Source organism: Nyctibius grandis, chromosome 27 (assembly GCF_013368605.1).
Source record: "Nyctibius grandis isolate bNycGra1 chromosome 27, bNycGra1.pri, whole genome shotgun sequence".
NCBI classification, from domain to species: domain Eukaryota; kingdom Metazoa; phylum Chordata; class Aves; order Nyctibiiformes; family Nyctibiidae; genus Nyctibius; species Nyctibius grandis.
Window position 1 is genome coordinate 3,898,739 of NC_090684.1, and position 24,624 is coordinate 3,923,362.

The 24,624-nt window shown below is 46.8% G+C and overlaps 2 protein-coding genes across 2 annotated transcripts in view; both read right to left on the reverse strand.

The window, feature by feature from the left end:
- Positions 1–15,196, reverse strand: part of NUDT3 (nudix hydrolase 3) — a 29,559-nt gene extending 14,363 nt beyond the window's left edge. Inside the window, exons 1-2 of the mRNA XM_068419291.1 lie at positions 14,627–15,196; positions 2,338–2,448 (exon numbers count right to left, since the gene is read on the reverse strand). Coding sequence (XP_068275392.1) covers positions 2,338–2,448; positions 14,627–14,725 — 210 coding nt within the window. The 5' untranslated portion in view covers positions 14,726–15,196. The remainder of the gene's footprint in view (positions 1–2,337; positions 2,449–14,626) is intronic.
- A 2,474-nt stretch (positions 15,197–17,670) lies between these two features.
- Positions 17,671–23,936, reverse strand: RPS10 (ribosomal protein S10). The gene is made up of 6 exons (XM_068419292.1): positions 23,861–23,936; positions 22,657–22,806; positions 21,993–22,164; positions 18,754–18,831; positions 18,304–18,359; positions 17,671–17,759 (listed from the first exon to the last, which is right to left on the reverse strand). The coding sequence occupies exons 2-6, from the start codon at positions 22,804–22,806 to the stop codon at positions 17,718–17,720; spliced, it is 498 nt and encodes a 165-aa protein (XP_068275393.1). The 5' UTR covers positions 23,861–23,936; the 3' UTR covers positions 17,671–17,717.
- Positions 23,937–24,624: the final 688 nt, after the last annotated feature.

Genomic DNA, 24,624 nt, shown 5'->3' on the forward strand with positions numbered 1-24,624 from the left:
CTCCCAACGCAAGCTCTATCTGCTCAGTGAACCTCGTTTCCTCGCGAGTGACAGACATGCCTGCCCCAGGAGAGGAGCAAAGACATCAAACCTACTCAGAAATCAGCGTCAGCTACAACCTACCTGAAAAAGCCTAGATTCCCGTGAAAGGATGAACAAGGATTACCAGCTAGCATGCACACCAGCTGCCCAGCAAGCAGCCTCCTAAAATACCTCCCCTGCCAAATCAATAGCATAAGCTGGGAAACTGGGTGCACAGAAGTCCTTTACAGCGTTACAGCTGTGATATAACAAACGCTCCCCTCCCGCACGCACATTCCCCAGCAACATTTTACAGTGAACAGCTCACTGAGCTTGAGACAGTTGATGTACATTATAGTTTTGTGTGCGGATCATAAGCAGCGTACTGCAACACAAACCTATCTGAGGAAGGGCTTGCACCCCTAAAAGCTGGCCTGCGTTCTCCCCCCGTGTCAGCTAGCCTCACCATTAGCTGCAGAAGCGCTCAAGTAATTTTATACACGTGACAGGCTGCTCTCTGCAGACGGCTTTCAGGAAAGCCTTTATCGTAACAGCATCCGAGAGCTCCATTTCGGATTCCCCCCCTGCATCCACATCACACAGTGCTAGGTGTGCAGAGGTTAGCCGTCGGGGTAACCCTCCTGCTTCTGGAGCTCTCCGTGTTTACTGTTTGTCGAGCGGCGTTCAAGCAGAGAGGTGCTTCGCTGGGAATGACTCAACCCTGCCAGGCTGCCACAGTTTGAGTTACATTCTCATTCGGCACCGGTCCACGTGAGCGAGGGAACACCAGCTGAGCGAGAGGGGATTATCTCAGCCAGCCCAAACCAGTTTCTTCACTGCAGACTGAGCCCATGCCAAGGCTTCCTTTCAGCCACCGAGCTGTCATGGAAAGAGAGCAACCCTTCCAAGGCGCTGCGCTGCCCGAGGAAGGGAGGGTCGATACAGATTTATTTTAAGGATTTGAAAGGCAAAGCCATGCATCTCCTGAATGAACCCTTGACTTCTGGATCAAATAACTTTATTAATAATGATTGGGTTATTAGCTGCAGGAGTCTGCAGCTAAAAATATTTCTATTGTTCTGGTTAAACTCACTTTGGCTTGTAATGTGCTTGAAAGATTGCCGAGTTACTAAAAAAGCAGGAGCTGTGTTACGAGCTGGAAACAAAATTTGCAAGCAGCAATCCCCAGTACTAGAGGGACCTAAAGACATTTTAAAAAAATAAACTTTGACAGTATAAACTTTCCTATCTTTCTGGTAAACTGCTAGATTATAAAAACACCCAAAGAGAAACCACACAACTCAGGAACTGCCACATTAGATTAGTCCAGTGGCCCAAATATTCAGAATTTTGTTAGACAGCAGCAGGTACTTCCAAATACTTCAGAGAAAAACCTTCATATACCAGACAATTAAATAAAGCAACTACTGGAGAAGCTTCCTCCCAAGTCCCATCAATTAGCTCTTGATTTCTGTTCTGCAGTACAAAGATTTATAACCCTCTTGAAAGCATTTTTAATCCTGCCTTATATAACTGTGAACCTACTTGGTCATCCATATATAGTCATTTAACCGTTTCCGAATCTAAGCATCTCTCCAATTTGATAATATTCAGAAATGAATTCTAAAGACATGTTTTACATACAATGCAGTCAACTGCCATTTGCTGGCTTTGAATTCCTTATGAAGAATAAAATTGTTCTGCCAGCGTTAAGAGAAAAATACGTCTTCTCCACACAGATCATCAATCTGTTCAATCTGCTATTTGATCCCCTTTCTGAAATGGCTTCAAGTAAAAAACCAAAAACACGAACACATTAGGAATTGTTGCTTATAACTCTTATGATGAATTTCTCTTTTTCACGTAAAATTCAAAATATGTATGTGACCAAAACATCTTGAGCTTCCTCCCCATATTTGGAGTGTCTTTGGAGCTCATAAGGTCTTATTTCTACCTTCTACCCAAGTGTTAGGTAGCTCCACAAAAGAGAACTTTTTTGAAGTTCTCTTAAGAAACTGTTCTTCACACAGAACAAAATGGAGAGTATCATGGTATGTATTGAAATGACCATAGCTTAATTTTACCTATTCTCAGTTAAAGGTATCAGGCGAGGAAAAGTTCATTCCAACCGAGAGCCTTAATTACATTCCTACACTATCTTTAGTTAGGACTCCAGTTTCCCTCCCACACATGATGTGGATGTCACCAGCGACCCTATATTCCTCTTCACCTTAAGGAAAACAAGCAAGAGTGATAAAAACAAATCCCCAGAACCTTGGCTAACCATCAGCAGCGAAGTTCTTGTCGAACACTCACCTCTTCACAGACTTCTCGCACAGCGGCCACGTTGGGCTCCTCCTCGGGCTCCATGCCACCCCCAGGGACAATCCATCGATCAGGATGACGACTACTGCTCACCAGCAGCACCTGCGGAGAGGAGAGCGCAGCTGATGTATAAACTCAAGGCAAACCTCCTTTTCAGAGCCCAGCTGAAGAGCAGAAGTTGTCTTTGCATCTCTCACACCTCCAAACATGACCAATCCTATGCAAGTCCTTGAAAATACTCCACGTTTTCCACAATTTCCTTAGCCTCTTTCAGGCAGCTGTGCAAACTACGTTATCAGTGACACCAAGGCACTCCAACGCTCCAAATCATTTCAGCCATTACCTTCTCACTGCTCCAACGTGTCACAGAATAAATTATGCCTCTGCATACCAAAACAAGGATTTGCTATGTGATACAGCATCACAATACTTACAGGGCAAGAGTTCACTGCTGCACCTTAAGTCACTACATAGTCTTGACAGCTTGGGATACACATCATGCAACAACGTAAGACAGCACAGAAGCTGCTCAGCGCCTTCACCCTTTGCAGAAGTAGCTTGATTTAACTTTATTGGTACCTTTGGCCTTCTCTGCCTCTGCAGTTACACTAACGACATATACAAGCCAGGTAACTGCCAATTAAAATATTTATGTGCAATTATTTTAACAGAGATTTTTAACTTCCCTGTCTGCCTCTTCTTTTGCAGCAGGCACCAAAGAGCTCGGCTCTGGAGCCAGCACTTGGTTACTTTTGTTTTAGATGAGGTTGTTCAATGAGATGTAAGTAAAATATAAGACTACACTAAACCACTTAAAAACCCTAGGAAAAGGCTGCAGAGAAGGACAGACTTTTTTGAATCAGGAACATGGTTCAACCACTTTCACAGGAGTAATTTTTCATAAGCATGCTTTGGGGCAGTTTTTCTTGAAACATTTTATTCCAGTGCAATTCTGCTCTCTACAAGTTCAGCTTTTGTTCTGTCATCTTCCAGAAACAAAAAAGCTAACAAACAATCTCAACTGGCTACAAATGTTCCCAAAGAACATCGAGACACTGTGCTTATTAAATCTACTTGCAATACATCCGTGAGCAGAGATGGAAACTAAAAACAAAACTAATACTGTTTTTCAGCTCTCTAAACAAAGCTTGTTCATTAGAGTCATCATGCTACACTTCGTCATTTCACTGGCGCAAAGCTTAGAGCCAAAGCCACTTGCTCCAGAAACTTTCCAACATACCAGTCCAATTAGGTTACAGGCCAGCTGTAACAATTTCAATCAGACATTTCGAAGTTAAACTGTGCGAGACACTAAAATCCCAGGCTTTACTGTGTAAATGTTGATTTACCAGTAGGATATGAAAAGATTTTCACCAATTATCAAGAGGAAACCTACCTACAGAATTCAAAATCTACCTTCTGAAACAAAAACAAGCGTAAGATGCCCAGGGTTTCCCAGTTCTTTTATCTTTTTGAAAATTCTCACCTGCCAACTGACCACCCTGCAAAGTGATTTTTCATTTTCCAGGGCTACCCACATCACACCTGCTCAGCTCAGGGAAAAGAGGGGGGCCAACAGACTAGAACACGCCGGGGTGAGGAGACATGGATGACCTGTGAGGGTCCAAACCACAGCTCTCAAACCAGGAGTAGCAAAGCTTAAGGCAGAAACTGAAGAGGGGTCACAACAAACGTTTTGGCAACTGCTGGTCTAACCTTTCCTAAGTCTGGAACTAAACTCTGTGTTCTCAAGTGACAGCAATTTTCCACAGATCCCACCAATAATAACGTCTCAAAGCCTCCTCTTCCTGCTTCAGTCAGAACCCACATCTCAATCCTGAAAAGCATGAAGAAACATTTATCAAATGACCCCATTTAAATCCCTGAGCACTCCCCAATCTGTCTAATGAATTAAGGAATAACAATGCATACTAGAAATTAATTAAGCTGAATGGGCTACCTTAATTCTGCAGTTTCCTAATGGAGATGCTTATTACCTGACCCATCTTCTGGCTTAGGCTGCAACGGAACAGCATTTCCTTTACAGTAACATCCCGTGGGGTTTGGCCTTCTTCCAGAGGAAGACAGAATTCCTTTCCCCAAACATCCAGTCCATATAAAACACGACCAGTAAGCCATGCCTAAATAGGGAATGTAAACTTCATTCATCCTCAGAGCCTTCAAGGCTCGGGACAGCAGCCAGGTACCGTGGGCTGTACTGTCACCAGCAGCCACCTCTGGTTTGCAAATATTTGGCCATTGCAGGCTCAGCACATGATGCGCTCCGCTGACCTCTGCCTCTTATCACAGTACCTTTTCCTATTACATTGCTGGGCTTTTACTTTGTCCTGACTCATGACCAGTACTGTACACAGCAGAGCTTGGGCTGAAATTCCGAACTTCAGGTCAGCAGGTGATTCTGAGGACAAAGTTAAAAGAAAAGTAATGGACATTTCAAGTACACGTTTTCTGCCAGGTAAGAAAGCATCATCTTTTGTCATTTCCGATTTCGACTCAGAGTTTCAACTCAAAGGAAAAAAAAACAGATTAAAAAAAGCTGCAGAAACCGGTCTTTGAAACTCAGCACAGCACACTTCATGCCATTGAACTCCTGCCACCTTCCACTTGTGAGAAAAAGTATCTGCTAAGAAAATCCCTGTACAAAGACTTCTACAGGAAAGCCTGCTGGACTGCTCAGACTCAGACAATGCTCCAGCAACACACTAGTAGGAACTTTTAGGTGTAAACAACAGTTTCAGGCAAAGTAAATTAACTTCAGCTGCTCTGGCAGTTGAGAGTTTTCTGAATAGAATTGCCATGAACAACCCTCGCTGGGAAGGAAAAACCTGTCATTCTCACACTTTTATGTAATCAGACTATTTCCTGTTTAATAAAAAGGAAATCCCATCAAGAGAGAGCAGGAAACATGCCCTACAAGGTCATTCTTTTAAAACAACTTTAAACAGGATATTGCTACCAATGAGCTCTCCCAAGACAAAGGGGCCTAGTTCAAAATGAGGGTGAGACGCTGTTGTGTTTTAACAAAACCACACATCTAAAAAAGTCCTGTGTCCCAACACATGCAACCCATTCAAAGGCAGCAAGTAAAAAGGTCATTATAACCCAAATCCATATTTTCACAAGGCAACGTCATTCAGATATTCTACAAACTGCCCCAAAGTAAAATAAGATCTGCTGAAAAACCACCTCTCTCTGAAAACCATTAATATTTGGGCGGAACAGCCCGAATGCTGTTTCCAAGATAAGAAATCATTCCCCAGCACAAACCTTTTCCCCCCCCGACAGCTGGATGGGTGAACAGAAAATACCTGTGGAAGCGAAGATACCAGCTGAGCAGGCTGCAGAAGAGGGATGTAACAGTTTGTATTTCTGCCGTAACAAAGTCAGAATTATTTTCTAAGTTTCAAAACAAACACGTGTAAGTTAGCCTTATGCTACGTCACCAAAAAGCCAAGACAGAGAATATATATCTTCATTTCACAACATAACACGACAAAAGTGTTATTCAACCGCTCAATTAGACCAAACATTTCCCAATACAACTGAATTCTATAAAATAAAGAGCACAGGTTTTTTTTTTTTAAAGGACCACTTGGTAGCTCCTATGTCCTCAACACCTAAATTTTTGTTCACTAACTTCTTTATTCCATAAAAACATTGATTTGACTATATACTAAAGAAGAGATTTTAAAAGTCACAAAAAATATACCAAAAATGACTTATTTTTTTAATCAGGCCAAAACACAAAGGCTGACATTTCCATTTTATTCTTGCCAGGCAACTGTGTGTAAGATGGCTACTGAGACTCTTGGCCTCTGAGGGATTTTGGGGGCAGATTTTGGAGCCAAGTCTTGCAGTCTTTTTGGAAAAGCATTTGCAGGTATCACATCACATGGCCAAGTTCTGTTTTCCAGGATTTGAAAGACAATTATGTCATTTCAAAGCAGGGAAATGAGCAACACAAGCCTCTTTGGCAAGGCACAAGGCAGCCCTGAAGCAGCTCTCACACACAACCAATGAAATAAGAGAAAGGTTAGAAAAACAAGCAAAGTTTGAAGTCTACAGCAGGGGCTCCTAAACAGTGCTAGATTGTAGCTCTCATGGTAAGCAACCTTCAAAGCAGCAACCAACAACCCAAACAAATCCAGAGCAGCCTCCCCACTTTCCCCAGGAGGAGACAGGAAACACGCCGAGACATCTAAGGCTGCCCGGCCCGCCGCACGCCGAGCTGGGAGCTCCATGGGAAAAGAGTTTGTCACCGGGATAAATCTGGGAGTCCCTGATACACAATGCTGACCTTAAAACCAATCTGATTACGTACAAATCTGTTGTATTCACATCAGGTTTTTTTTTTCTTCCCCCCCTACCCCAGAAATAACGGTGCTCTGCAAAGCAAAAACTGGGCAACCAAAATAAGGCAGAGAATTAACTCCCAGTTAACAGCACAGAGATTGAGGGATTCCCAGGTTCTTTCATGCGATGGTGGATCTAAACAACAACCACCACCGCCCATAAATAAAACAAGAGTAGCTACACTGTAAGGAACGTGATTCCTAGAAAGAGGCTCCATGAAGCATTACAGCAAAGACAAAAAGGGCTACAGCACTGTTAGAAGCTGGGCTACAACGTTATTAGAAAATGAGCCGCGAACCTTCCAGGCTTCCAGGAAAAGACAGTCCTACCCACACGCGCCAGCCTAAGGCCAATCAAGCTGGCAGACTTAATGAGAAACAGCAGACAAGATGTGAAATACGTGTTTTTTGGCCCAGCCAGCGTACTGCTGCCAGAAGGCAATCTATAGCTACTGGCTACTGAAACAGCCTCTGCACTTTCTTTCATGTTTTCTATCAATATGAAGCCACAAAATCAGGTATTTTGCAGAGCGACTAAAGCACAAACCTCCCGACATTTAAACTCATTTCACACTTTAGTTCTTTTATCAGAACACAGACTGTAAGAAAATAACGCGTCTCGTAACACGCTGTAGTGAGACTGGTGGAGAAGATGGCTGACTTCAATGATTTTCGCCTCTACAATCTGTCTTTGTTTGAAAGTTTCAATTTAATAAGAGTCTGTATTCAGCAGTGGGGAGTTCAGCTGTGCTAGCGACTCTCCGATTTACCCTATCACCAGGCAGGACATTGTAGCCAGTGCAACTCTGTGTCCAGCATAATAAAGACCTTTTATGCTTTACTCAAAGTTAACAAACGTTCTCACAGTCCCAATACATTATTGTTACTGTATTTAATGCTTTTATATCTGACAAAACTGGGATCTCGATTCCACCACATCAAATCACCTTTAAACACTTCAGAAGAGCACACGCTGATAAATGGAGTTCAAGAGGAGCCGGAGGGGAAAAGAGACACTGTAGCTAGCAAAGCCATGCAAAAATTAATCTAATTTAATGCGCAGAAACACGGCCTTAATTACACTACAACAAAACATGCATTTTGCCCAACTACTAACACAGGATGGTCTAAACACGCACGCCAAGGCTTACGGGAGGGTTTCTCCCACCCTCTTGCTATTCAGGGCACGTTACGAAGTCAGCACATAGTAGTAACAAGTACAGCCAGCGGTCAGCGAGGCTACAGCCGGCTTCAAACATGACAGTGTCTTTAGCTAAGACAAGAATACACACAACCCCACAGCAAGCCATAGAAAAACCCTCTCCTGACCGTAACAGCGTGTCCTCGCAGGAGCATTACTGTCCCTCAACAGCATACGTTTCCTTAGACGAGCGGGATTTTCACACACGCACCTCGCTCCGGGGCGTAACGCGATTTAACCTACAATGCAGCACCTAGAAACTGGAGGCAGGAAATTAATGGCAGAAAGCTAGGAGGGGGGGTTATCTGTGCTACAGAACCTGACAGAAGTAAAGCACAAGTCTTGAAAGAGGAGTAAGAGGTGAAGAGGAGTAAGAGGTGAACTGGAAGAAGTTCAAGTCATTTCAAGTGTTTGGATTGCACCTACAGTACTATAACCACAGAGGGGAAAAAATAAAGAAAATCCTGTTGGTTTTTAGGCTACTACTTAGAACAACAATAATAAATCATCACGTACTGCACTGCTGCTCTGGCTTTGAAATACCAAAGGTCGTATCACTGTTACTCCAGTTTTCTTGTGACTTTACAGTGACTGCTTACTCTTACCGAAGAACACCACAACCAGGAGTCCTGTCCCTCCATCAAAATTACGTTCTAGATAACCACAAAAATTATCTGCAACGTGCCTTTCACAGCACAGAGAAACCAGTTGAAATGCCTGAGCCAGCAGCCGCTTGTTTCAGAAGCAAAGGGCTGATAAGGAGGCACTCCCAGGGAAAGACCCCAACACCGATAACCTACTTCTGCCTGTCAAAACCAGTTTGTTGACCACTTGGTACTTACACAACTTGTCCAGGCAGACTTTTTCCAGAAGGAATGCTAACTTTTAAACTGCCTGGGAAAAAAAAAAAGAAATGAAAGGAGTATTTTGGTCTTTTTACACAGACCAAATGACTCTGGATGTCAGCAGTCGCATATGTATACAGTTACTGTTTTGATTAGCAAGTCCTATTCATAAAATCAAGCTTGCAAAACCCTACAGCCACGAAAACTCTTGAGAAGCTTTTCAAATATAAGTCAATTCTACGCATAACATCAATATATGTATTATTTACACAAGAAAAAGTAACCACCCAAGTCAACACGAATGAAGTAACTCAAACCATCTGAAGCATCTTAAAAAAAAAAAATCCACCCAGCAGGTAATTGTATCCCTCTGAATTTCGCATGTTAACGTGAAATTTCTGAGAACAAAGAGTTACTGTGCATTATCCACTGCACAACCGACAGCTACAGAGACACAAATTCTGATACAAATATGCACAAAATTTGAAAGATCCTTGACTAGTTTGTGCAGTCAGTCTCCCACTGAGCCTGAAAAAGAACTACTGGTTAAAGAAACTAAGTACATGCTTCCCAGTTGCTGGATATTATATACAGCATCTGAACACTGATGTTTACTACTGATAAGGTAGAACTGAGAGTTTCTTAATTTTGTTCTACCCAATTTTTCTAGGCAACACCATCATAGAGGAATGCAAATAAGGATAATTTTCCTTATTTAAAAAAAAAAAAAGGATAAAATCCAAGCACATGATCATTTTCCTTTGGACTGAGAAGGAAGAGACCTGTTTTTCCAGACTGCGAGACACCATCCATGGAAAGATGAGGTCGTTTGGTAGCAGTCCCAGCTGGGTACACCCCCCAACCGCTTGTACCTGCCTCCACGCTTCGGTAGCTTGTCTGAAGGATGCTGAGATGAACCAAGTCAGGGAACTGATCATGAGTTTAAAAAAAAAAAGGGGGGGGGGGGGGCAGGACACAACGAGTGAGGAGAGAAAAGCAGGAAAACCAGCTACAGCCTCTGGTCAGGCAATAAATGAATCTGAGATGAAAGGGATTTCAGAGAAGTGCGATGCAGAGGAGAAGACACAGCAGCCACTGCTGTTGCATCCTTCTCAACAAACCTAGGGATGGAGTACAACACTCCCTCCTCTTCCCCTATTTATCACTTTCCCTGAGTTGCAGCACAACAAAACTGACTCAATTCATCAGTTTCACAACAGCTTACAGAGCTTCCAGTAAATTAAGTGAAAATTTAACAATTTTCATTCTTTTGTAGTTTGGGAAAGTGCAAGAGACCATGGAATTGCTTGTAAAATCGTTTATGAAAGCTGCCTTTATGAAAAGGCTCGAAAACACATTTTTAATATGAAAGCGAGGTTTTGCAGAGGTTTATACTCTTGCTCTTAGAGAAAACTAGCTACAAGCACAGTGGAGACGGAAAGGAAAAGCACAAGCAAGAGAACTATTTCTAAACTGCCCTATATCCTACTGGAGATGTGGTGATGTGTTAGCAACGAGAACTACTTGGTTTCAACCACAACCCTTTTATGTAGCTGAAGGGAACACAGTCAAGCCGAGCCATTGGAACAGAGATTCTGAGACTATATTCCATGGAAAGTATGATGATCATATGATGCTGGGCTCCCTTTACATCCCAACAGTGAAGTACTCCAAGTGGTTTTAGCTATTTTTATTTTTATATTGAAGCAAACGCACAAAGGACGGCCCAGGAACACTGTGTGATCGTCAACACAGTCTACAGTTAAAATCTGAGAACTGCTGTATTACATCACAGCTTGGTTTATAACTGACCCGGGAGAAGCAAAAAGAAAAAGATTCGTTTGCATTCAAATTACTTTCCCCAACCGAGGCTGTTGTGGGGCTACACAAACGTAGCTTTTGGTGGCCGTATGGGCTTGGCGCGCTCGCAGAGCGGCAGAGCCAGGGCTCTTACCAGACGCTGTGTGAAAGTTCTGTTTCTTCACCTCAATTTAGACTTCATTCACAATGAAGAAAAGACGACCAATCCTGGATCCTATTCTTTCCAAAGCATTTCCTCCAAAAAGTCTTTAAAAATACCAGTTGTTAATGAGCAGCTTGTCCTTTCACCAGATACAATGCAGGCATGCTTAAACCTGTAGCTACACCAGTGCGGGACTTAAAGCCAAACGGTTCCTTTTTATTTCTGTTAAAATATAACACAGAGATGCTGCCATTGAGCAGGCTTCCATCTGCTTCGTAATAGTAAGACATTAGTGAAATTTTCTGGAACATCTCCTCATTGAAACAGCTGGTCTACACAAAAAATACTTGTGTTATTTAAAAATAACATCATAATAGCAATATTGAGAGGCAGTGACATCACAAGCAATAAACCGAGTGATTTCAGAGATAACCCAAGACTTGGGATCTCTTGCTCTGTACACTCTCCTTCCCCACTTTTGCAGAAGCAGCAAATATCAAGGGAGTTTATTCCATTTGAAAAGATGAAAATAGCAGAGTCCTGGCGGTCGGTTGCCGAAAGGTCCTTTGAAGTCTGTTCACACTCTCTTTGAATTAATCCTGTTGATTCCTCTGTTCTCCCTCCTGCCCAAAGAGACATCACTCTGCGGTGCCTCGCTGTTTGTCAAGCACCACACATACAGAATTTTTTCCACACAGCCCAATTAGGAAATGCACTTTTTTTGCTCCATTTGAGATTCATGTTTAAATGAAGTCTCCCTGTACTGCTTTTTAAAGGAATATGTAACAAAGACATCTTTTCAGCCAACATTTGGTCTTCTAAAAAACGTTCCAGAGCTTCTTTCATGTCCAAAAGTAGCAGCTTCCAAACTGAGAGAAAATGTGCAACCTCGAGCAGCATAAGGAAAAAATAAATCACTTAAAAACTAAAAAAGAAACAAAGTATTATGATGCTAAGAATCTTTATTTGCAAATTTAATGCCTAACCAAAGACATGTTGTTTTAGCAATCTCCACTGATTACTAAGATTTTAAAGAAAATTAAATCAATGAACTGAAGAGTTAGGGGGTAAACATCTAAAAAGATAAAAAGTAGCGTCCCCTGGAAGTGTAAACAGAATTTTTCTCATTTCTTCTTCTTCATTGACAAAACTGTTTAATTCAGGAACTAATTAGGGGTTCAAAAAGGGAGAAAACTTGTTTTTTTAAATTCACAGCAGGAAAAGAAGAAGAAATGTGAGAGCTAAGATCTACTAGTTCTTAAGCACTTAAAAGAAACAGTAACCAGAAACAGCCAGTCCAAGGAAAAAATAATACGTTAATACAGCAAGTTTAAATTATTTATCAAAACATGCTTTGCTTCTTTTCTTTTTAAATAGTAAGCTTTTAATAGATCTTTAACTAATATACTTTGGTTCTGGTTCCCAGCCCACCCCCCAGAGAGACCTTTTAAATAGATCTCAGTTTCCATTTAAATAAAAGTAATAAATAATAAAATACGCCAGTAGCACAAAAAATGCATAATTCTCCAAGAGAAAAACAAGAAATCTTTCACAGATATGTCAAACTATATGATTAAATGTGTACAGGTAACACCTTTCTCGCTATCGAAAAGGTGCGTGTAGCAATAAGATTAGACAAGTAGACTTCTCTCAAATTAAAGTTTAAATAAACGTCAGCAAATGAGAATTAACTTAAGAAAGAATTAGAAAGAGCAATTAATGAAAATGAAGGTTTTCTTCATGCCCGTTCTGGCGTGTTCAGTATGGTGCGACTTGATAATAACTTTCCTTAATGTATTTGTTGAAAAAGTCCACTTCATGGCCAGCTACCGCAGCAGGTACGTAACAGATGAAAACACAGGATGCAGTTTCAGCTCTACATTAAATACATAAATACCATAACTAAATACGGTGTTTGCAAGGCTGTGTGATGTCCTCAGGAGGCCAATTCAAAATCAAACAAAACTGTAATTCATTGCTTCACTCCTTCTGTGGCTCGCTCGCAAAAAAGCACGCGCACGCACATACCTGAGGAAATCAACCTACATCCCATGCAGCATCATTTACAAAGCAATTAGTGCTCCTTATCGTGTCACAGCGCAGCACAACACACCACCAGATTTTACTGGGGAGATCAGAGACAAGGCCAAATGCTAACAGTGACCAAAACTCAAGGGAGAAAACGATGCTCACGTGAGAACCTCTGTTGCCCTGATACACCAAAAGTTTTCTGGAGCTTTGCTCGCAGCCTTCATAAGGGACCCATGGAAATGACAAGGCACAACTAGCACAGGGAGACAGCTACCCCTCTACTCCTGCCTTTGAAACTGGAAACAGATTTTCCTACTTTAGGTCTTACCTAGAAACTAAAGCCTGAAATCATACCAGTTTAAATTAAATGCCATTTTCAATCCACTGAAAGTCGCTGCAAACCACAACACAGACACAACTTTGACATAAAAATGGCTTTAAAGCTCAACCTTAAACAAACCTCACCAGCTTAACCTCCACTGAAAGAAATCTGTCACAAGTTAGCATGCGTCCAGAACGAGTTTACTTTTCCTTCTTCAACCATCTCTGGTCAGTATTGTGAAACTGCCATGTTGACAAACCTTTGTGTCACCACTACAAGCTCTGGACACCCGTTCCCACTGGCCAGAAGACGTAACAGGGGTAAGCTGGATCCTGTCTGACACTGCAAACTGAGGTGTTGTAAAATAAAGACTAACAACCAGTCAAAAGCTGATTGCATCAGGCAGCTGTTAAAATCACATTTCCATCTTCAACCATACTGTAATCAATCACGGTCAAGCACCTAACTCTCAAGAAGAATCGCCACGCTTGCCTCACAAATTGTGTAAAATCGCATCAGGAAAGTTGGATGCCTTCAATCACCCACGCTGATTGGCCCCTGTATCATTTACACAATACGATTACGTTTGTCTTCACAGTTAGCTCAAAGTATCATAAATTTCCTGAAAGTCAGTGGGAAGGACCAGCTACACACTTCACCAAAACATACTGCTTTCATTTCAGACCGTTTATGCTTGAAATGTTGACGCTCTTCACCATGACAGCACAGCTACAAAGGGTTTGTCAAGCCTCCTTCACCATGTTAAAGAATAACTGAACGGTATGCTAATTTACTTTCCTCCAGTGAACTGTCTGCATTCCCTTCCGATTTCCTGTAGCTACAAATATGATAATCAGGAGAACAAAGACTTTAGCACAGCCTCTCAGGAACCAGTAAATGAAATGATGTATGCCTGACTCCAGAAGAAGCAAAAAACAGACCAGCAGTCTACCTTATCCTGAGTACCCCAAGCCCACGTTAAAAAGGTATTAAAGAAGAACAGTGAAAAATTGCACATCTGAGTAAAGTTTCTCTTTTTAACTTCATGGACAATACAACCAATTAGCAACACAGCCATCCTTAAACTAACCAATCTACCTTTAATTCCCACTTCCTCCCAAGCCTCTCTGGACAGCAACTTCTGGCACTCCATCAGTCCCCTTTTATCCCAGTTTCTTTTTATAAATCCAAGGTCAGGTTTCCTCTCCCATCTCATGTGATGTGCTGGACTGAAGTTCTGCCAGCGTGGTCGGTCCACTCAACTGCCAAATCCCATCCCGTACCACAACACTCCTTACCAGACCGTTCCACCACCCCATGAGCGTTTCATTCTGGGCGTTTTTTCTCATGTTTAGCGGAGAGAAATAAAGAAGGGGGAGAAACACCAACTTTCTCAGCGACGCTTAATTGCACCTAGTAAAAAAAAATCCCCCTGCAACCAAGTCACACCCGGGCGGCCCTGGGGGTGGAGGGTGCTGCAGGGGGGGGACCCAGCTTTGCCCCCATCCCTACCCCCGGGGTGGGGGCCACCCCCCCGGCCCTCACCTCCTCCTCGCTCTCGCTGCGGAAGCACAGGCAGGCCGCCCGCTTCTTGTAGCCATCCCCGTCGTAGGTGCGCGTCTGGTTGGACTTGAGCTTCATCATCCTCCGCTCCGAGGGGGCGGCTGAGGCGGGGGGAGGCCGGAGGACGGCGAGGCCCGCGGCCTAGAGGGCGGGGGCGGCGGGGGCGGGCAGGGTGGCGGCGCCGGGAAGGACCCGCCGGGGCTCCCGCGAGGGGCGGGCAGGGAAGGACGGGGTGGAGGGGGGGACACGGAGGGGGGCCGCCTCCCCGCGACAGTCTCTTTCTCGGTCTCGCTCTGTCTCCCGCAGGCCGGGAGCCGCCCGCTACGCGCTGCCGCCTTTCGCCCGCCTCATCCCTCCCTTCACTTCCAGCCGCTCCGCCGCCGCTGCCAGCGCTCCAGCCACCGTCGCCGACGACGACCGCGACGCCATCTTGGGGCACGCTACGCAAACGGCGTAGAGCCGCCGGGCGGGGGAGGCGGCGGCTGCCCCCTGCCACTTCACGGCGCGCCCGCTACGCAGACGGCGCAGCTTGGCTTCCAGAATCGCTCCCCCCCGCGCAGACAGCGCCACCACGCCTCCGCCTCCTCCCTCCGCCTCGCCGCGAGCCCTCTGCGCCAGCGGCGCGGCGCAGGTCGCCTTCGAGAATAAGGCGGCTGTACGTAAGCCGCCGGGTGGCTGCGTGCTGCGGCGCCCTGGCAGTTACGCAAAAGGCGTCGGGGCAGAGCCGGCCCCCAGCGTCCGCCGCGCACATGGCTCCGCTTTGACAGCGGCGCTACGCAAAGCGCGCAGACGCCGGGGAGGGAAGAATGCCCGTCTTGCGCAAGGCGGGGGGGAGGCGGCTTACGCCAGTGGCGGAGCGCGGTTGCGGGGTCCCATTGTACCCCGCGGGCAGGAGCGGAACAAAGCGGGGCGGGGGGCGGCGGGGCAGGCCCGGGGCGGGGGGGTCTGCACCCCGGGGCGGAGGGAGCGGGGGTCCTCTGCAGGCCGGGTGGCGGCAGCCCGGGAGGCACCAGCACCGAGCCACCCCCCGGGGGGCACTTGCAGGGCCCCCCCCGCTACCACACCCCCTCCTCGCTCCCCACGGGCCTTTCGCGGGCGGTTTTAGGCTTCAGCCTTAGGGCACAATCTCACCGGGCAGCCTGTGAGCCCCAAAATTGCACCCCAGGAGGGGCCAACCTCACCCTCACCCCGCTGCAAAGACACCCGCAGGCAAGGCTTGGCTTGTTTACACCACGGCTGTGGGTAGAAGGGTGCTCTTGTAGACCCCGGCCCCGATTTTGTGCCCTCCCCCAGGAGAAAAACCCTGGAAAGGGTCAAGTATTTCTCTGAGCAGTATTTGCCCAGCGTTGGTTTGACTTCAGCAGCCTGGTCTCTGGTCCACAATAGGAGGCAGTCAAAAAAAGGAGGGTAAGCCAAGAAGCGTTTTAACATCTCCCGACTTCATATGTGGGTGGAATAAAGGCTCTTTGCCGGGCGCGGATCCCACTAGAGAGCACCCAGGGGAGGCACCCTTTAGGAAGGAGGCACAGGTAACAGCCATGCCTCTCAGACGCCCATCCATCAGCTCAGGAGGCTGAATGCAAAAAAGCTTTGAGAGGACGAGGACAGGATCCGTTCTCTGCCGCACAGAGCTCCTGCGCTGGGCTGGACGGACTGCTGCATCAGGAGACTAGGAGGAGATTAAAAATGGGGGGGGGGTCATACTTCCCTGGTAGAAGAGTATTTAGACTGGTGGTCTTCACCCCAAAACAAAAGTAATTTTTAAACGCTCATCTGGATCTTCCCTTTAAATCTTCCCTTTAATGAGTCAGATGTTCTTTTGGAAGAAAACATTTATAGCCCTTCATACCAATTGCCACACACTTAAGTACACCAAGTGATTTTAAATTGTTGCTTCATTTCATATGAAGCTGAACACAACACTGCTTCCCAAATAGAGTCACAACTATAAATGCATAGCAGCAAGTGTAAACACTACTGCTACACTGGAAGATAAAATGAGCAGAAACTTGAACAAAAAAGCCCCAGTAGATGCAGTCAACCCAGAAACTCAAGAATATCACTAGCAAAGTTGAAAAAAAGAGCTGCTTTAATGCACATCCCCATTAAGAAAGAGGCTATAAAGTGCTTCTTGGTTAAATCCAGTCACCTGGTTTTCAGCAAGTTAGCCTGGATTAGGTTTAGCTAAATGACAACCTACAAACTTCAACAGAGGCAGATGGATCAGTTGAAACAAAGCTTTGAAACACCTCGTCTCTCCCTACAGTTCTAACTCCTTCAGAAATAAAACAAATTAAAAAAATAATCTCATGCCCACTGTTTCCCTCACCCCAAACCAGGACTGGAATGAACTCTTTTCCCCCAGGTTAGTGTCCAGCTCTTCTGTGGTATTAAGGCTGCCCTGAACAAGATACCATTTACCAGGCTACACAAACCCATTCCCAATTAGCATCATCTCGTTATTAGCTGGCGGGTGACATCTACTGGTGGCTGCACATTGCAGGGGACCCGGCCTGTGCCTCCCCATCCCAGCTCTGCTCAGCTCCAGACAGCAGGGTCTGTCACAACCACTCCATCTTTTTTAAGCCACGGTTAATTAACCCAGTGATTTCAGAATTGGGATAAAGAAAACGCTCACCTGCCTGCACTGGTTGTGTCCGATTCCCAGAGGGCCTCAGGCCAACACAGCTGAACTTGCTTAATTTTCTGTCTGCAAAATGGAATTCTCTCAGCCCAGCTTTACTGCATTCCTGGGAATTACTAGAAATTAGTGTCTTCCTGGGCAGAGTAGAAAAACTGCCCGCAGTGCTTCTGCGCTCCTCATTCCTCTGTAAGAATCACCTCTACACACTAGCAAAACCCTACATCAGCAACCACCAAACCTACAAAATTCCTTCCTATAACCTGCTTTCTAATCACAAGTTATTCCACTACTGCTGGTACACATGCCAAAGGTTTGAGTCACCTCGATGCTACGTGAGCTCTAGATCTATGCACTTAAATAAGACACAGTGATGCGACCCAGGTGGCATTTTCACCTATTTTATTATACACAAAACACGAGCAGGGAGTTCTACTGAGGAGGCTGACCACGTCCACGACCAAATCCACCTCTCTGCAACAGAAAAGGAAGAGCATTAAGAATCGCCATATTAAGCAAGTGACAGCAGCAATTACACAGCAGCAAGAACTATTACTATTAACATTGTAGAAGAGCTAGCTGTCTGTCCTCAACTTTGCATCACTTTGATAAGCGTCCCCTGCTCCAAGCACAGCCCAACTCTGATCTGTTTGAGACCTGACACAGGTTAACCAAATGAACAATACTAAGAACAAAATCAACCCATCCTAGCCAGCTCTGTGGATCAGGTTTAAAACTCTTCTCTTTCTGAACTATAAAATCATGCATTGCCTCCAGAGAGCTCAGCTTGCTTCTCAAACGTGTCACTGCCTTCCCGTCACAGCAGCGAGGCCATCACGCAGTCTCCCCAACAGGAATGCAGCAAGTGAGCTGGGCACAGAGTTACCAGCCCCTCTTACACAACCAGAGCCAAACACCTAAGCCCAGCTGGCATACCTGAGCATGCAGATAGCACCTATCCAGTTTCTCCTAATCAAAGCCTCAACAAAGGAAGCAAATCTCAAATGCAAATACTCACAAACTGGAATTCAGTGGCTGCTCCAGCACCAGCCTCAGCCTTCTTGTCAGCGCCAGCTGAAGAGAGAGACAAAGGAGTTACTAAGCAAAGAACACACTCCCCAAGTACAGCACTCCTGCTTGGAATCAAAGGTTTACAGTCAAAGATGACTAAAACTGAGGCAAAATATAGCAGAGTAAAATAGCTATTATTGAGACTGCTAGAGAGTTACTGAACCCACCCCAGAGAAAATCCCACAGCCCAGCTTGACAAAATTCAAGAAAAGAATCGTATCTGTAAGCAGATACAGACAAACTCTGTTGTGTACATGCCTAAGCTATGCCAAGAGTCTAATTTCCCCCTTTTCTTCTTGAAAGGAGGCCAATACTGAAGACAATTCTCCCAAAGAGACAACCTGCACAAAGAGCAAGGTCAGCCTGATATTCGTACAGCAACACGATGGGCACTCACGTGGAACAGCACTGCGTCTGTACGTATCCCTGTCAGCTTCTCCCCGAGTCAGACGTGCAGGGCGTTCACCTTCCAGGCCTGTAAGTGAAAACAGCAACATCAAACCCATCACTTACTCAGGCCACAGATCACTCATTCCATGGGTGACCCTGCATCTCAAGGTGGAACAAGCCCTCCAGTTAAGCACTAGAGCTACCAGCAGAGCTGCACCTTGGACAGCTCAGCGTACACAAACCTGAAAAAGTGATATAATTAAGGAAAACTTCACTTTAAGGGTGAAATCTGCTAAAGCGCGCCAGCTTGTGCTTGGGTTGAGTTAAATAATGTGAAAATTGGATCTACAGTATCATCTCAACAGTTTCCTGGCCTTCAAACAAGAGCCAAAAATTAATGATAACAACCATCAGAAATAAGGGAATCTGTCACAAGCTTGTTCACAGCTATGTCGCAAACTGCACGACGTTCTGATCCCGGCCTAAAATAAAGCTACACTATCAGTATCACAAATCCTCCACAATGGAATAGATTAATAAAACTAAGAGCAGATTATCTATGTAACATCAGATTAATATCAGACAGAACTCTTGCAGGAAAGAAACAGATGCAGTGGAACTTCCAGCCCCTGCGCCACTCCTACGGGGCTCGCCCTGGGCACCAAAGATGAAACACGCTCCCACAGCACCAGGCCAAGGGCTTCATGCTCAGGCAGTAGGACACATTTAAGGGCAGTTGCTGGCAGCCTCAAGCATGCTGCAAGGAACATGAATCGTGCCCTTCTACAGGCATGATTGATACTACAGGCAATAGTTTTCCCATACAAAAAACAGTTCTTATAATATATGCTTTAATTACAGAGAAACACCACCCACTGATGGGCAAATAGATTAACTTATCCTACAAGTGCCTCTACATCCTTCCTTTCTGACATTATAGCACATCCCCATGCCAATGGATTATTTTTTTAAACGTCATATCTGTCCATCCTTAATTTCTAACAGTTCAATTAAATCTGTAACAGAGACACGCATTGCAAATATCAAAAACACAGTAGTCTAAAGCCTGCTTTTTAGACTAACTCTTCCAGCTTCTGCACCAAGCCTTACTTGAGAAAGTCGGTAGCACTGCATGGAAGTACCAGAAAAGGCCCCAAAACCCTCAGAGGTCAGGGTAGCTGAAAAGGGCTGCGATGCTGCACAGTGAAGCTTCTTCGCTGCAGAAACCCTGAGCAGATTTTAGCCAGGAGCTGTAAGCCCCACCTCCTATTAGATATGCAGCTTCTTTAGCTCACTGGATAAACACAACATCTAAAGAATACATTTGGTAACACCCAAAACTGCTCGGAGATCAAAGAAACCATCACCTTCCTAGTTTCTATGCAATTCTTTCCTTTGAAGCAGAGGATGCTACAGTTTTGTTAGGCTAAAAAACAAGTTGCAGGAGTTGCAGGTGAACTCCTCAGCATCCCATGCCCACAGCCCCCGTCCCAGCGCAGTGTCCAGTACTTGGGGACGGGATACAATGTAGCTCAGAAGCAGGAAGAGAAGACTCCTACCATCTACCAGGAAGAGCTTTGTCATGCAGGACTCCCCTTTCAGTGAGTCCTTCTTTAAGGACAGGATGACATCCCACAACGTTATTCTTGGTAACACAAGGGGCAACTCCACGCAAGGCAGGCAGACCCACAACCTCCTGTCTTGAGGGACAAGAAGCATTTCTTGCCCCTAGAGACCTGGCAATGCTGTTATGCCAACCATGCCCCTCTCTCCTTTCTCCAAGTTTCCAAAAATTTTGATCTCCCCAAAGATCTTCTGGGCAATTTTACAATCCGTGTTCTGTACTGTGGTGTTTCTTCTCTACTACTGGACAAGAAATCAGGAAAACCAAGCAGAAGGGATCCTGCAGAGCGTTTTGAAATGCATACAAGCAACGTAACCATCCTTCCTGTTCTGAACTATTAGCTTGGAGCACAGCAACTCTTTCAGAACCGAATCGAGGGGCACGGTGGCTTCAGCACATTCATCTCAAGTTTATTTATACTGTACTACTATATGACTTTGCTCACCACAAAGGATATCAAAATGGCTCACAAGCCATTCATGGCCCAGTATCAAGGATCCCCAAGGAAAAAGCATAGCTTCTGCCTTGTGTGGACTAAAAAGGCAGATTTGCAACCCAGACTTTCTTATTTAATATTGCTATTTGCAACCAGAGAAGAATACGTCCCAGAAATACGTTTCAGGCGTCTGCAGGTGGGTCTACAACAGACTTTGTAGGGAGTCACCTGTGCAGAGGCAGCTGCAGGCAATCTCAGAAGTCAGCAGCTGCAACACATCTGTTTGCATGACCAGCATCTCCTTCACTTTGGTGTATGAAAAAACCCACCAAGAAAAAGTCAGAACTACAAGCCAAACATACCACATGTATTTGTTGTAAGTCTTTCAAAAAGCAGCTTTAATAACATGACTTGCCTAACAGCTCGTTAAGCGTACGTGGTAAAGCCAGAACTGTGGGTATCCAACTTGACCTCAGGTGCCACAAAGCACATCTAGTACCCAGGCTTAGCTTTCAGTCACTGAATCTCGTGCCCGTGTGCCACATCCGAACGCAAATTCATTCCCTACCTTGGCAATCCTCGCCAAGGCCCCTCAACTTTTACACAACAGTCTCCCAGATAGTTCTTCTAAGGACAACTCGGCCAGAGTCAAGGTTCTCTGTACCCACTGGAGTACACTGGCAGTCCACACACCATCTTCCTGAGGGAGAACTGCAGTGATTGCTGCAGGCTCTTCCCAAAAGACAAGAACAGTTTTGGAAAAGCCCTGGCCGCTAGAGACATCCCCTGTCTCGGACCTCAGCCACATCTGGGCACCAACCAGTACCTCAACCCACAGCCTGTGATTTCAGCAGGCCTGCTCTCTAATTCCAGTCACTTGTGTTACCAGAGAAGGCCAAGTCCCACACTCAGAAGCGTTTCTCCCAGTCAGTCTCACACCTTTCCTTAGCCCTCTCCAATCTTTCAGCATGCCATTGGCCATCAGACCAGTGCTAAAACCAAAAACAATAAAACCTATACATGTCTCCTTCCTCTATTAACATTTATACATCCAAAAACCACAGCAACTCACACCAGCCTGCTCTGGAAGCTGACCTTCAGCTGAGTATCCACCACACCTGTGCTGTCTAACACACTTAACCTCCTTCCCTGCCGACTCAGCAGTCACCACTCAACCACTGCTTACCTTTGGGCCGTGGTCTGCCAGTCTCCGGGCGGCTCCGGCGCAAGGTTGCGGGGACGATCTCAGGGGGGAGGTGAAGGTAATCACGCAGGTACTGGATGCCCTCGTTGGTCAGGTACCAGTAGAAGTGCCTCCACGCAAACTGCTCTTTCACATAACCACGGGATTTCAGAGACTAGAGAGAGAATTCTCAATTACTTCATGTATGATCCTTACCATCGTGCAACACCTCCCATCAATACCCTCACGCGATGTTTCTGTGAACACAAGAGCTTATCAGCGGTATGGAGGAAATAAATATTTAGAAACAGATAAAAGATCACATGCACGGGACAAAAGAACAGCATCATTCCCATTCTGTGAGAAAATACAAGGCTACCACACACAGAGGTATCATAGCTTCAAAAACAGAGCTACAGATGTGAAGCCACCGAAGAATAACCTTCTACGGTCTGTGGGGAACAATAAACCAAAGAGGAAATAGCAAAAATCAGGAAAATGGGAAAATAACTGTAATAGGAAAGAAATGGCAAATGCAAGGCAACCTCTGACAATGTTTATTTGATAACAGCTGTCGATGTTTATTCCTATGTACGCAACAATCTCACGTGCCCAGATCCCAGCTGGCTGGCAGCCCAGCCCTCACAGCCTGCCCTCTCCTCCATACCTGCATGGCTTTCATGACATGGAGGTTGGGCACGTTCTTGTCGACGAGCTCGGGGTGCTTCGGCATGTGGACATCTTTCTTGGCCACCATCACCCCCTCCTTAAAAAGGAGTTCGTAGATGGCAATTCGGTTCTTCTTGGGCATCAACATCTAAACAAGAGGTAATGCGGTAGACAGGAGATACTGATGATTTAAAATAAATGCATTCAGGAGTCTACAGTCTACCAGCATGAAATAATGCTGTTAGTTTGTACGAAAAGCCTAACACTGAATAAATCCTCTTCTATAAGAACTTTCTGAATGACTTTTCAACACCGTAGCTGCTGGGCATCCCTTCCCCGTGTCTTCCTGGGAAGGAAACCTGAGCAGGCCAAACTTTTGATCACTAACATTAAATCACATCACCATATTAAAGACTGTAAACTATCTGACGTCAGCCAAAACAACAGACAAGGGCTGACGCAGGTGGGGGAGAGCTGCAACTCAGGGTAAGGCATGTTTTGACTCCACCACCGGTGCCGGAGGCCCAAGGACACTTGTGCTGCTGTTGTTAATTCACACTTAACTCGGGAGCTGAGGAAGCCTCTCGCACTCCCCGCTCAGAGCCAGGAGTGGAGCCAGGCAGCGCACCTCGCTCACACAGGAGCACACCCCAGCACCATAAGCACGCTTCAGAGCCGCGCTGCCGCCGTCGCACCCCAGTGGAGGGACACTCGACTCCAGGCGACGCTTCCTGACACGCCGGGCCCAGGAGTGGGTTGCTCTGGCCCCAGCAGCGGGGAACCGCAGAGCTCCCGGTGCTCCAGACGCGGCGGCACGCACGGAGCTGCTGAGCGGCAGGGCAGCCCGGCCAGCCGGCCCCGGGCAGGGCAGAGCCCGCGGCAGGCCGAGCCCCTCCACCACGGAGCCTCTCGCGGGGGAAAGCCCCGGTGCCACCGCTGAGAACTCAACGGGGCTCCCGCCGCGGCTCGTCCCTGCAGCCTGGGGGGGAGCCTGGAGCGGCAGCCCCAGCCCAGGGCCCTCCGGCCCGAGGCCAGGCCCCCCGGTAACGGGACATCCCCACGGCCTAGATCCCCCCCACCCCGGAAATCCCCCGGCGGGGGGCCGGGCCGGCGCTCCCCACCACCGCCGAGCAGCAGCCCCACGCCGCCACCCCGGGATGGCGCCGATGCGGGGCCGATGCGGGCGCGGAGCTCGGCCTCACCGTGACGGCTGCGGCGGGCCCCGGAGCGGAAAGAACTGCGCACGCGCCGCGCGGCCGCTTCCGGCCTCCCGAAGGCCCCCCCGGAGACGCGGGTGGCCGCGGCGCTGCCTGAGCGGGGCACGCAGGTCCCCCCCAAGCCCGGGCACGGGGGTGGCCGCTGCGGTGCCTGATGGGAGCTGTCACCGGTCGGGGCCAGGCGGCCCCGCGGGGTCAGCAGCGCCCCCGGACCCGGGCCCGCTTCGCGTCCCACCCCAGTGCCGGCCCCTCCCGGTCGCCACCACAGACATCCCCCTCCACAGCCCCACTCGTGACATCCCTTCCATGTCCCCACTCGTGTCACCTCCTCCACGTCCCCGCTCCTGTCACCCCCTCCACATCCCCACCACAGACATACAGCTCCATGTCCCCACTCGTGTCCCACACACAAAGTCCCCTTTGTGCCCCAAAACGCCTGGCCAGGAGTTGGGGGCCACCTGCAGCCCCTCTGCCTGCAGCCCCCTCAATGCAGGGGTAGACGTGGTGGCCCCAGGCAGGGTGCAATGGGGGGGGACTGGAGTCATGTCACCCTGTGCAATGTCCCCCCCCCCCAGACCAGGGCTGCTCCTGCCCTGTTCAGAGGTTTGAACACCCTGGGAGTGACAGGAGCAGGCTCCCGCGGCCGGCGGAGGGGAGACGACCCCACTGCACCCCACAAACACACCTGACCCAGGGGGGTTTTGCCCCACGGCACCCCCTGATCCTCTTGGGGATGAGGAGAGGGGAAG